Here is a 14,464-nt window from a genome sequence, read left to right as displayed (position 1 = left end):
CTCAATCTTGGTACACCTGTATTCTGAGTTTGCATTTTGCACAAGGATATTTTTTATATATTGTAGCTTCCTTGCACTTCCTTTGTGCATGGGATTTGTCGACTGTTAGCAGAAATGAATACAAAGTTTTACCCAATCTTCTTTTAATTGCGGGAATAATATTTGCAATGCTCCATTTTTAAAAAAACAAAAGTAATTTTATTATTTGTTATCACATTCAAAATGGCTCTCTGAAAATTGATGGCTACTGACCCCTGGCCTAATGAATGCCATTTTCAGGCAATTCATTTTATTTACATTGACTCCATTCCGAAGTAACTTGGGGATGACCTTTGACCACCGTCTGGAGCACCCTGTGTATGCCTGCACTGCTGTGTGTCACTCTCACTGAGGCGGTTGTGTCGTGGTCGCGACTATACCATTTGTGGTCAGACTGACAAAGCGTGCCAGCCAGTCTGCAGCTTGCGGCCGCCGACACGCGGTCAGCAAAGCAGACCGCAGACGGCCTTGCGCTGGCATAAACAGACAAAACAAAACAAGACACACGACCAGTAGACGTGCAGCTGTGGACGTTGCGAAAGTTCCCGCGCTGTTGACAAAAGAAGACTCACTTGGAGAATGTTTATTGTTGTTGTTTTTTTAATTGAATTTACTGAACCATATCATTTGTATTGTTCAACCTAGAGCTCCGTTTTGCCCTCTTCTCCAGCCTGTTTCACCTCCTGAAAAGTACAGCAAATGTTATTATTACCCACAATTCAACATGTGATTGCTGTTATCTATTACAGCCTTGAACCGCAATCAAACAACAGGAATTAGTTCTTGGCTAAATATTGGTGACTGTCGTCACAAAAGACATTCATTTCAAATCAAACAATGAGTGTGGACCAGATGATCAACCAGCAGAGAGTCTGCAGCATTTGCCTCACTTGGTGCATGAGAAGAGGAGTTTTGCCAGGACAACTTGTGGCCGTTTGCCTATGACAATGCAACTGCTTAAAATGTTATGACCATCGACCAATTACTGGCTGAGAACATCTTGTCTATGCTCACACAACCAGCATCGAAATGTCCCAAATGATAAGGCAGCTCAAAGTCTTGGATGGCATGCTTGAAAAAGTATAATATACTCCAGGGCAATTTCTTTGAAGGGGAAAACTTGTCGCTGAAATATATCTTCTGTGACACCAGCCCTGAAACTTTTCTGACACACCTTCTCATACAATCACAGTGTAATTTTGTGAGCGTGAACATGGGACACTACTACATACAAAATATGGCTTTGTCCTCACCTTTGCAGTTATTGCAGCTTCCATGTTTCTGGTTAGGCTTCCTACAAGATGTTTCTAGTGCATATGCGGGGCTTTTACTCCATTTGTCCACAAAACCTGTTAGTACATAGCCAGAGGGCTAGAATTGTCCAGAACTTTGGTAAGATTAAGATTTAAGATTCAGATGGAAGTGGTCTAGTTTAACCAATGATTGATGCACTCTTTGATCAAGGAGCAAGTCTGGATGCTGTGGTCTATTTATTGTATTGTGCAGTGTATACTTAAGTAAACCAATGCAATAAGTAAACACTGTACAGTGTGATAATGTTTGTCTGCCTTAAGCCTGGCGCACACGGGGCTTCATCCAAGCTCAGTGGCCAATGGCGCTCGGTATTTCACCCTTGGCCCTGCATTTGAGGTTGGTATTTTTGTTGCGCAGAATGATTCATGCCATCAGCCTTGAGTATCGGACTGGTTTGATAATTTTGGGTTGCCAACGATGCTCCGTGAGCTCGGGACGAGGGGCAACAAAGGCGTGGCTATTCCCCGTGGTGCATGCGCTATCCATACCCAAATTAGGCGGTGTTGTGTGGGTACATTTCAATGGAACACCTGGAGTATAAATCACAACCCTAATCTCTTTTGTTCAGTTTCCAAGGAGTCAGTTGACCTTATTTGTAATGGCTGCTCACCTTCAGCTCCCCTCGCAAGAAAGAGTTGCAGAAGTCTCGAACACGTTCAGTCGAAATTTCTCCCTCAGGGAGCAGCCACTTCATGTCTGAGTCATCATCATAGATGCCAACGCGCGGGAGGTCCTTAGATTTGAGTCCAAAGTAGCGCAAGGAGCGGAAGTTGGAGTCCTCAGCGCCATTGATGAGCACAAACAAGAACTTCAAGACAATTTGGGTAGTTTGTTAGAATAAGTTTGTCAGGGCATCTTAAAGCACTTGGGATAATATTGACACACACAAGTGTTGTTTCAAAGTTATAAACTGGAGGTCAACTCTGTCTTGACTTTATTCTCACCTTGTCAGTGAACTCTGGAGCCAAAGCTCTAAACTGCTCCTTTAGCTTATTAAAATCTTTGTGCCCCTTGTTGGCAAAGAGCAGGAGGTGCGTCTTCACCTCTGAGTTGAAGAGACCCACGGCTGTCTGAGGAAAGAAAGAAGTATTAGGACAACGGGAAACATCAAAGATGATCCAAGAAGGTGATAAAAAAATGCTTAACCCTATAACGCCAAACGTATCATATTTGATACATAACACTGCTCCATACAGGTGGACCCACCACTTGGTTGTATTCCGTAATGTAGCGGACCTCATTCACACTGAAGAACTGCACAAGACCGTCAGTCTCAATCTTCTTGACCTCAGAAACCACAAGGTTCTCTTGATGGTTGTCTGCCTGCACGTCCAGTAACATATTTCTTCATCATCATCATCATCATCATCACAAATGTAGTGTCTATTCTACAGCGCTGCAAGTGTGACGGTACCTTTCTGAAAAGTGTGATGGTGTCTGATTTAATGCCATAGTCAGCCCACATCTCTTTCAAATTACATATCGCCACTGGGATTGAATCCACTCGCTTTGCTGCTTCCACAAGCTCTTTGTAGCCAGGACTCTCTTCTCCCTAAAATGTCAAAGTTGTTGGGTCTTTTTTCATGCAACTTGTGAATTGTACAAACATGAGAACAAGATAAGAACAAGAATTCTGTCACTGATTTTTGCACTGACAAATAGTCATATATATGCAAAATCTCAAATAGGTAGAATACTTGCACTTCTTATGCTTGTATCGGGCATTTTAAAGTTATAATGTATATAGCCAATAGCTAAATAAAAGAATACTGTGGATATACAGTATTGTGGATAGAAAATATGTGTGTCCTTGCCCATCTTGGGCGGTATCTTCTTCAAGCTGGGGTCCTCTACCAGAGGCTTGACGGAATAAATAAATAAATTTAATAAAATTTAATTAAAAAAATTATATATATATATATATATATATATATATATATATATATATATATATATATATATATATATATATATATATATATATATATATATATATATATATATATATATATATATATATATATATAGTTTGGTACTTCCAGGGGGAAAATGAAAAATGAAATATGACAAATAATAAAAGTCTGAGGAAAATTAAATACAAAGCATATTTTAGTCTGAGGTATGATGTATTGTATTTTATTATTAGGCAGACATTCTATTCATTGAATTAAATTAATTAATGGTATGATATATTAAAGTAATTGCATATACATACAGACCTATAGCTGACTTTATGCTATTCCTTTGCGATTGCAATCTCAAGTTAATATTGTTTATTATATGTTTATACTGTAAGATCAGTCATTCAATAGAAAGTAAATGGTATTCTTATTAAGGATTTGTTTAAAATCATGACTACATTTTTGTGAATATAGACATTTTTTTTTTTAACTTCCATCTGGAACTCTCATTCCATTCCCACATGCTGAAAGTAAGAATTTCTGGACATACTTAAACTGTCAAAGCCCATCTGAGTCTTTTAGGTTCTTTTTCTTCCCTCAAAACCAAAAAGAAAAATGCGACTGGCAACCTGAACGTGGTCGTAACAGCTATTTTGGAGGCACTATTACACACTCTGAGAATTCATTTGAATCCCAGGGAAGGCAATAAAAATATAAGTTCATACATGCGTACAAGCTATTTTGTGATTGAACCCTTGTTACTGTTGTTTACCGGAGACTTAACGGGGCTTCTCCCACAAGCCTTCACATGTCCACTTCCTGTCAAGTGGTCCTCTGCATGGAGAGGACAGCCAGAGGACGTTCAATGTATCAGACAACCAGTCAACCTCTGACCTCACTGCAGGCAAGCCAAAGGCGTGGCAACTTGGCTTGACCCGTGCCGCCCTCCTTTCAAGCGTATTTGCGATCAGACATGCAAACAAACGGCTCAAAGTTTGGCATTCTGGTCGTCTCTTAATTTGGATGTGTCTGGTTTGCGGCAGCACCATAGTATATTACAATGAGTCATAAAACCGTGCTTTTTAAACACGACCGTCTCAGTTTACTGACCTCCAGGAATCCAATCACTACCACTTCGGCAGAGTCGATGAAGGCCTCCGAAGCTTTGGTATCGTTTAATCTCAGGAGCGTCACATCTGAGAGGAGGAAAAAAAAGACCAATTCACATAAGTTGCGTGATTCAATTACTTCATCAATACTGAAAGAGAGATTTGATGGTTCGAAGGTGCCGCTTGAAACGGACTGCAAGCTCGTTTCACCAAAGATTCATCTGCATCTGCTTATTATAGGTTATGAGATAACTTAACAAGACTTGAATAAGCAATACTAGCTTTCAGCCAAACAGGGCTGTTGTGGCCGCAGGCAACGTCGTGTAAATGCCACATCAAATGATACAGTATATCGCCCATGCAGTATGAATGATTTTGAAGGCCTTGGGCATGTTGAAATGATATGGCAGCAATTGAAATGGACAAAAGCTGCTTAGCTGACAGCCAGACACTGACTGCTCACTACTGTTTGCTATCCAGCCTCAAGGGTAATTGACTATATTCATGTCTTCACCAAGCTGCTAGCAATGAGCCAAAGTAAATGTGACTTACTATATAAGAAAGATGTTCCTTTCGCTGTTTAAAGAACGTATTATTGCTTTTCCACACTACTGCATTTTTGATGCGATCGACGAAGTTGACCATTAAAAATTTAATTATATTCAATATGTAATTATAAAATACCTAAAATATTAAATTGCAATAATTAGTAATAAAAAATGTTTAAAAAAAATCAAGATAAAGACACATCTAATATTAGGTTTGTAAAGTTACCTTTCTCTTCAGTAGTGACGCAAGACACCAGGGCAAAAACAAGCAGCCCAATCAGCATTTTCCCTGTATTTTTGGAGGTCCGATGTGCTTTTCAAAAATTTTGCAGCCTTCTGACTTGAAGTGTTACCTCGTGGCTACTGTTTCTGTGGCCGGTAGTGGTGGTGGTGTATCGCGATAGGAGGCTTCTTGGGAACACGCCAGCTGTTCCAGATAAGTTTGGGTGTGGGGACATTGGATTACGTGTCATCGTGGGACAGGAGTGTAAGGCAATAATGATGAAAATAAGGCATCGCTCTTGCATCTTGCTCACCAACACTGCCAACCCTAATTGTATTTCTACTTCAAAATTCCAGTACAGTGCACATACATTTAAAAGGATGGCAAATGTATACTATACCACTACTACACAGCAGAATTCGTTTGTGTGATTTTCTGATGGCCGAGTAATGTTGAGAATTTGAAAAAAAGACATTTTTAAAAGGATTCTGGTCTTTTAAATGTGTGAAATACACATACAAACAGATGCAAGTCACAAGTTGCAAAGTGCTGTGACAGTGAAGGGTGGTTTGAGCATATTCCGAATTTCTGCAACAAGAAAAACTGTTTCGGACAAGTGAAATTGATTGAGAACGGCTCTGCCACCTTTTTCAACATTTCAGTTGCTGTCATTCATATATGCTGATGTGGTTATATAGTTAACAGACCCATTGTTGCATACATGTTTTCGTAACATCGTTAAAAAAGTGCATAATGGCTTGGGCACAAAGGCATAGGTTCAATTCTCTAATGGTAAAGCTCACCCTTGTTAAGTACATACATGTTCCTCATCCCTTAACCTGCATGAAACTGTGCCCAACATATCATGAGATTTCCTGGCTGTAAATTAAATTCATTAAAAAAAAATTGTTAAATTATTGTTATTATTTAATATTTTAAAATGGAAAAAATATGTATTACGTTCATCCAATGAAAGATATGCTGTACAATTGTTTTCAATGATAATTGTAAGGACAGATAATATTGAGTGAGATAGATGCATCTTCTTTTTTTATTATTTAGTTTCTTCAAGGACATTTCTTTATTAGTATTTACCATTTAAACTCAACTATGTATTAATGTATTTGCACAATTACCTGAGCGACTGACACAGAGTGTCAGATTGGCTAGCTTCCGGCTCTCCTGTTTGGAGTTTGCATGTTTTCCCCATGCCCACATGGGTTTTCTCCAGCTACTCTGGTCTCCTAACATGCACAATAGATATGTTGGATACTCCAAATTGTCCTTAAGTGTGTTTGTGAGTGTAAACGGTTACTTGTCTGTGCGTGCCCTGAAGTTCGCTGGTTCAGGGTATACCCCGTCCATTGCCCGAAGACAGCTGGGTTAGGCTCCAGTACGCCCGAGACCCTACAAAGCATAAGCGGCTAAGAAAACAGATGGATGTCATAATGTCAATGAAAAATAACATATGCTAAATGAATAGATAAACTGTTTTTTTTTTTTTTTCCTTCGGTTGTCTGTAGAATTTCAGTCATCCAGATCTCAATTGATGCCAGAGAAAGGCAAACGTCCCAAGAGTTAAAAAAAAACAAAACGAAACAAAGAGAAGCAAAGAAGGACATGGAAAGATACGAATGGTTATTGACAGTCATGGGAGTCAAAAGCTGATCTGTTAATAGTGAGCTGCTCAAAGTAAGGTACAGTTAGTGCCTAGCTAAAATAAATGTATTTTTTTTCGTGACTACCACATCGGCACACATGAGCGCAAATGGTGGGGGACTCAGATTTTCGAAGCAGGGCAAGGCATGCTGCGCATTTGCCAATTTGCCAGGTCATTCTGTGCAGCGGGAGTGGTAGAATTACAATTTGATAGCAAAAATGCGATCAAAACCTCAGACTTTTGATGAACGTGACCAAACTCCAAAACAGGAGACCTATGGCATTTTGCAATGTGAGCCTGATGGCACTGTTTCATAAATTTCGGTCCAAATTTCAGAGATCAATAAGAATGGATGGCTTAATCTGCATTATTCTTATCTCACAAATGTCATGTTAATCAAAATATTGTGTTAAAACAAGTAGGGGCACATACAACATATAATTGCAAAGAAGATGTTTGACTTGACTTCCTTTATTTATCATAAATCTGATGCTTTTATCGAGCTTCTACTCCTGATATGGCCGATTTTTGTACAGGATTTGTTCTTAATGCTTTAGTATGTTGTATAAAATCCCATGAAACAAGTTTTTTTTTTTCACGTAATTATAGTAGTAATTCCAAGAACCATGGATACATGTTGTAATCCAGCAAAAACAAACTGGCGATCTCGCTTGATGTACTCGGAGAAAGAATTGGAGCTGAATGTGGCTGACCGCAGATCAGCAAAACAGCTGCAATGAAGGACAACAACCACTTTAAGGATAAGTCATTCAAATGTTTGGTTTGTAGTCATAAACAGTATCGCTACAACTGCCGTTGCTACTTAACAGGCGTAAACATGTATTTGTTCACCAACAAACACATGCGCAGATCCTGAAGAAGCGAAGCCACCCACACAGATGCTAATCTCTTACATAATTTGTTTGTTTATGTCAGCGTGTCTTGAAATAAACAGTGTCTGAACCAAACAACAAAAAAGTGCAAAAGACAACCTCACACAATATTCAAGATTCAAAAGTTTTATTGTCGTATGTAAAGTATTATTATACCACACAATGAAATTCTTATTTCTTATATATAGATGCAAACAAAAAATACAAAATACAAAAACACAATCAAAGAAAAGCGCTACCAAAAAATGCAATCACAAGAACACCATTAATATAAACTTAAACCATAATAACTACATGTCTTATCTTCCGAACAAACGGTCAGTGATAAAATTGGTAAAACAGAAAAAATCAAAACTGAAAAAATGGACACGTGTGATTAATTTATTGGAGCTAAATGCAGTTACCTCAAACAGGTGAATGGAAAAGATTGCCGGGGACTCTCAGTTAAAGATGGTGATTACATCCTTGGCATTAGTAGATTGAAAAGAAATATTAACGTGGCGCATGGACCAGAGAGATCAAACACAAACAATTCAGTCATTATTAGGTTGCGCTTGTTGTTTTCTTTGCAGTTTCCCTTGCCGACCTTGACCGCACGTCTCTGGTATTGAACCGATTTCCCCATTGTGTGTTCTGAAGAGGTCCTGGGATGGAGTTGTGGGAGGGGCTGCAGAAGGATGATTTTGAAACTTAAGTAGCGCTTTAGGACTCTGTACACACGTCAGAGGTGAAAATGTTGCCGTCAGGTGGTCGCTCTGTGTGTCTAAGCAGTGTTTCAGCATTGACACACCATCACGTCCAATGACGCATGGTCAAGGGCAACAAGTTGATCTCGTTCCTTAGTCATTATGTTGGCCAACGTTTTATATATTTAAGCTTTCTTTAACATTCATTTCATTGCTGATTTATAAATGCATAGTAAATTGAGCAAACAAATAAATGACAATGTCTAGTTTTAGATTTGGTCAAAACAGTGAAATAGTGCTTAACATGCCTGCCTCGATTTATTCGGGTTCGCCATGTAATTTATGATTCACATACAATTGCTGATAAAATGGATTTAATTATTTGGCCAAGATGCTTCCATCTTATTTCAAATAATCCCACTTGCATGGCGATTCACACTTGTGTGCTCGTGGGACGAGCGGAGATCAGAATGAGACACGCTTGATGTTTCTGAGAGGTGAGCGAGTGAGAAAAGGTCATGATGTAATGCAGGTAAAGCTCAGCTTTATGGATTACACTCAATTAGGCCCCGGCTATTTTTCAAGTGGCCCTTACACAACTTCGAACGTCATTAGCTCATCTTCTGCTACGTATTAGTAATCCTGATGCCTGCTCTTGACGCAGCAATTGTGGAACAGACAAAATAGTTTGCGGTACGGATGGAAAACTGGACAATGAGTACACGTGCTGTTTAAAGGTACACACATTGAGACTAGTATAATGCACAGTACTTTATTTTTCTTTATCCTACAAAGTGGATGTGGTATTATTAGGATTTGGACTAAGAAGTTCACATTAAAACCTTTTTTTTTGCACTCACTCATCAAGAGAAGTCGGAATCTTAAAAGATTCCCAATCACATGCAAACTAGTAAGTTAGTGTGTTTTGTTTGAGTGTTTTGATATGACTTACAGCTCGCACATGTCCCATTTCAGTGATTCCACTTAGCCCTGATCTCTTCAGTCTCAGCACAGACACAAATCACAATCCTAATAAAGCTTTTGTGCTCTATTTTAACCCTGCCTCTGTTAAACATAGACTCCAGTCCAGTTTTACTTTTTGTTGTTTTAAGCAAGCTTTGCAGTAAATTTAGGTCACACGTTTGTCGAACCTAAAAACTTATTTGGATGTGTGCGCAAAAACACGTGCAGAAGTGCAAGAGTTCAAATAATGAATCCTGAGGCAAACAATTATGTCACTCGTAACACAAGCTTTTTGTTAAACACATTTTAGAAATAGAGGTATAGACCAGGGATTCTTAAAAAGTCTGATCAGCATATAGTTTTATTAGTGCTTGAATGTCCACTCCTCTTGGCTATGTTCATATCCTTTCAGAACTTTATACTGCATGTAATATACACCTGAGGATGGAAGAAAAAAAACAAAAACAAAACATAATTAACCTGAAATAAGATGGGTAAATAGTTTCTGGCGTGGTAAATATAATTGTATCACCTGCTATATACAGTATTAAAGAACGGCAAAAGTATCAAAGGGCAAGTCCAAGAAAAAAAAAATTGTTATAAATATTTTTCCACAAAAAAAATATCAACATAATGTGTCATACCTGTTCCAAAGAAAGAAATAATTATCAATAAATATTTGTTCACAGAAAAATATTCAACTTAAAGTGTCCTCTTTTGGAATCGTAGGAATGATGCGTTCACAGAAATAAATCATTAACTTGACAGGTAACGAGAGGTGGCCTGTGACAAGTTGGGTCAACCCAATCTAGTATGGGGGAGAATCTGACTTTTTAAAACAAAGAATTTGACTAACCTACTCACATAACATTTGTTTTATGAACTTATATCTTCCTGAAACATTTTATGAATTCAATAATTATTCTCAAAAGGGGTTTTGCGTGTTTGTTTTATTTAAAATCTCGAGGACCCCCTGGAGTTCCTTCAAGTACCCCCAGGGGTATCTGTACCCCCATTGGAGAACCACTGCTCTAGTAGAAAGCCTTCATTCCCCATTTTGTTATTACTTGGGGCAGTACTCTTTCCATTAATTGATTAACATTATAAAGTATTACTTATATTTCAGTACTTTTTTTTTGGGGGGGGGGGCTCTCCCCAGCTGATGGTAGAGAAAATGAGAGTGAGACACTTCATAGAAACTTGTTATGGTCACAAATCCCAAACAAGTCAGAGTCAAGTCTCAAGTCTAGTTGATAAGTCGAGTTGTAAGACGAAAAAAATAATGACTGAAGTCTCTTTCGAGTCCAAGTCGCCATCTCTTTTACCTTTATTTTATTTTATTCCTTTATTCTTTTATCCCTATCATTTTCATTCACTATTTCATTCTTTTTATCCTTCATTTCATTCTATTTTTGACCCTTACTCATTTGTCTTATCAGATTTAGTTTATGTCTTTGAGCTGTTGTGTCTGTTTTTACGACGTTTTTATTTTTCTGTACAGCACTTTGGTCAGCTGTGGTTGTTTGAAAGTGCTTAACAAATAAAGTTGGATTGATGTACTGTAATTCTATAAAATATAAAGAAAAAGATGCATTGTGCACGGTATTTGATTATTTTGGCACTAGACCTACTGTGATAATGATTCTAATGTGTTTTAAAATTATTTCTTTAAATAATAGAGAAGCTCATAAAAAGCTCTAATTTAAACAAAATGAGGAAAATGTTGAGTTTGTGTTTTATTTTTTCTTTCTCTTTTTTTTTATTTATTTATTTATTTATTTTTTTAGGAGGTTGAGGTTGTGCCCTTCCAACTAGTGGCCAGTGCATATTTTTCCCAGGTAAGATGGGCTCATTTTACTCACAACAAGCCTATAATGAGGACAAATTGTACAGGAAATTAGTGGTTGATAGAAGTAAATTTGAATATTGACTTTGGTATTGCTTTCACGTCATATCTTAAATGGTTCTTTTGGCCTGTTGTGAAGATTTTTGTTTCCCCACTGGACATGTTAATGAATGTGAGCGGCGTTAAAAGCTGTATGTTGCATTACAATGCGAAGGCTGATGCATTTTGTTGAAGGTTTGAATGAATATGTTTCCATGAAGTTATCCTGACATTTCAAGCCTACAGTAATACTGGCCAAGCCAAAGACAACAACTCGTCATTCCTGAGGCCTGCATGCTTCCTTATGTAACACTCAGTGTTCTCACTTGTTCTGGGCACTAAAATAGCATTGAGCCCAATTAGCGGCCATGGAGTGTGTGACCTTAGAGGTGGATGGTGTACCTGTGTGAAAGCGGATTAGCAGGAACCATATAAAAGCAATGCCAGGGGAACAAACGGCACCAAAACGCAGTGAAGAGACAAGAAGTGAGACGCCCAGCACCAGCTGGTAAGAACCAAACTTCTTCTACCTTTGCGCTACAACAGACATGATCGGTTGCAGTTTGAAAGGAAAAAAATTGTTAGTTGTACTTTATTCCTTAATTTAATATTTGATTTTACATTTAAATGGCGGAAAAGGTTTTGGGCTTTGTTGTTTGTATTTGATGTGTTTAACATATAAGAACTTAGCTTCATTTTTGATGTGTGTTTTAAAGGTCTCTCGAGTTTGTTTTACTGGGTGGGGCATTTTAGCATTTATAGGTTTAGAGCAAACTATTGCATGGGGTCCAAAAGCAGCTTTTTTTTTTAATTGGCCGGTCAAACATGAAGAAATTATCAGTCAGGAGAATGGTAATTTTAATATCCTGAAGTATCAGTGCTTTAAAATAGCAACTCTCAGCAATTTTAAAAAAATGTATTTTGCTGTGTATGGTACTTATGAGGTGGATAATCAAAACACACCAAACACCTGCTCCCAATCCAAAATGTTTGCACACCCCTGGTTAAGAGTCTTTTTCCATCTGACTGAATTTCAGACAACTTTTTAAACAAATTAGCTTATATTAATAAAAAAATAAAAAAAAGGTTGTTACTTATTTGGAGCTAAAAAAAATGAACTAGAGAAAAAATTCTTTTCTCTTTGATCTGAAATTCTCAAGGTTTCCTTATTTCTTCCGAAATCAACTTTGAAAAATAATCATATAAATGAATGTAGCGCACAAATGGCAGTGTAGTTAGTGGAATTAATCATCTTTTTTTTTCACAAGTGAAAGAGCTCAATCAAAATTCAACACGGCTTTTTTGTAATACAGGGTGTGTAGATGAAACTAAAGAAACAAATGACTGTACAATCAATTTGGTAGACTATCATTAAAAAATGGAAAGAAAAAATGATTTGCTGTCTTAATTGCCATATATTTATTCAAGAGAAATCTAAAGAAATCAGGCCATCTATCCTTCAACATGAACAGCAAAGATCAGAAAACCAGTTGAACTCATTCATTGCTGTTGACATCTATAGATGTCAAAGGTCCATTTTTCCTGGGCTGGCAGTGAACAAGTTCGTTATTTGTGAAATTGAGTTAGATTTGAATTAGTTGTCCAGCATAAAAAATAAAAAAAAAATGCTTGTGTTGATGACTTTAATTTTCATTTGAGGAAAGTTAAACTGGAGCTAATCTGGTATTAAGTTGTACTATTTGTCACTTGTGGAGTAATCTTTAAAGCCGGCTAAGTACAAAAATAGCCCAAGCTGTTTGTGTAACTCACTTCAAGACCTACATGTGCAGGTGAGAACATCCAAGCCTCGGGCGACAGCCGAAACTGACTTAGTGCCTTTTAAATTGTGCTTCCAGAAAATAACAATGGCAGACGCAGCAGTTGCAACCCCCGCCGACAAGAAGGCACCCCCCAAGTTCAAGCAGAGGACCACTCGCACCTTCAAGAGCAAGGCCCCTAAGCCCGGCCAGAAGGGGTGAGCATTCCGTCGTGGCCCTCACATAGCGAGCGTACCCGGTGTGTGTGTGTGTGTGTGTGTGTGTGTGTGTGTGTGTGTGTGTGTGTGTGTACCTGCGATGTGACGCTCGCATGTCCACGCAGATTCGGAGACGACATCCCCGGCATGGAGGGTCTGGGAACAGACATCACAGTGGTCTGCCCTTGGGAAGCCTTCGGTGACATGGAGCTCAGTGACCTGGCCAAATACGGAATCGTCTAGAAGCCCTCCTCCAGCGTTACTCCTCTCGGCGCTCTATACCTCACAACCTGTTCTCCGCTTTCCCCACCACCTCGTGTTCCAAACGACCTGATGTCTTTCTTCTGTTAGGCACAACATATGGGCTCGTGGGAAACTTGACAAGTGACCCAGTGGATCCAAACTTGTTCACATTATGCTAACCTTCCAGACATGTTTTAACATGTTTTATCTGAGGTCTACCAAGAGGATCGCTTTGCACTCACATAAGCACTACCTGCACCTGCTCCCCTTCCTTTCCTGCCTTTACCACTCCATTACCTCACCCCAACTTCTTATTGTACAGCAATTGTGGAAGAAATATTTTTATTTTTATGAATGATGTAAATGGCAACTTGAACAGTTTCCAATGTAGGAATGGGAGCTACAGCTGACTAGAACTGTCAATAAATGTTGTCCCCCAAATGACATGTGCTTATGTCCACTTTATTCACCTCTTCAATAGAATAAACAACACCAGTCAAAACTTTGAAAACTCCCTTCAAAATTTCATGTTATAAAACACATCAATAGATCAAGGAACCCAAGATATTAATTAACATAAAAATGCACTTCTGCCAATTGAAAGACATTCCATTCCATAATGCATCATCCACATCATAAACCTGAATCAGAAAACGCCAAGATGTGCAAAGATGTTAACAAGGCAAAACGTGGCTACTTCATTCTTTTATTGATTAACGTTTTTTTGTTCACCAAACAAATCTCTAAATGTTTTTCATAATGTTGATATCATTAGGTATTCTCATGATATATTTTTTTAATAGGAAGGTGTTACCAAACATCTGACAGACACTGTCTACTGTATGACTAAACAAACGTTTGTAGTAGTAGTAGTAGTCCGACAAAGCTACTCTACTCAGTATATTGGTGCCCTAAAAGCCTTGAAAATTGGGATAATTCAGCGTAATCGATGTTCGTTACAGTTGTCTATTAATGGATGGTAGTTAATACTTGTTATGAAAAAAATTGTACTTGCTGAAAGTCTC

At 38.2% G+C, this 14,464-nt stretch overlaps 2 protein-coding genes across 2 annotated transcripts; one reads left to right on the top strand and one right to left on the bottom strand.

Moving 5' to 3' along the window:
• Positions 1-603: 603 nt before the first annotated feature.
• Positions 604-5,295, bottom strand: erp27 (endoplasmic reticulum protein 27). Its single transcript, XM_088419713.1, has 7 exons — positions 5,138-5,295; positions 4,365-4,450; positions 2,768-2,905; positions 2,560-2,676; positions 2,298-2,423; positions 1,964-2,161; positions 604-722 (listed from the first exon to the last, which is right to left on the bottom strand). Exons 1-7 carry the CDS (start codon positions 5,193-5,195, stop codon positions 681-683), a joined length of 765 nt encoding a protein of 254 aa, XP_088275839.1. The 5' UTR covers positions 5,196-5,295; the 3' UTR covers positions 604-680.
• Positions 5,296-11,574: 6,279 nt separating this feature from the next.
• On the top strand, positions 11,575-13,883 carry pde6ha (phosphodiesterase 6H, cGMP-specific, cone, gamma, paralog a). The gene is made up of 3 exons (XM_088420088.1): positions 11,575-11,729; positions 13,078-13,196; positions 13,322-13,883. The coding sequence occupies exons 2-3, from the start codon at positions 13,087-13,089 to the stop codon at positions 13,437-13,439; spliced, it is 228 nt and encodes a 75-aa protein (XP_088276214.1). The 5' UTR covers positions 11,575-11,729; positions 13,078-13,086; the 3' UTR covers positions 13,440-13,883.
• Positions 13,884-14,464: the final 581 nt, after the last annotated feature.

This window comes from Hippichthys cyanospilos, chromosome 7 (genome assembly GCF_059441005.1).
Source record: "Hippichthys cyanospilos isolate Australia breed blue-spotted pipefish chromosome 7, RoL_Hcya_1.0, whole genome shotgun sequence".
NCBI classification, from domain to species: Eukaryota; Metazoa; Chordata; class Actinopteri; order Syngnathiformes; family Syngnathidae; genus Hippichthys; species Hippichthys cyanospilos.
Note: the sequence above shows the minus strand (reverse complement) of the source record. Positions and strands in the feature narration are given on the sequence as shown.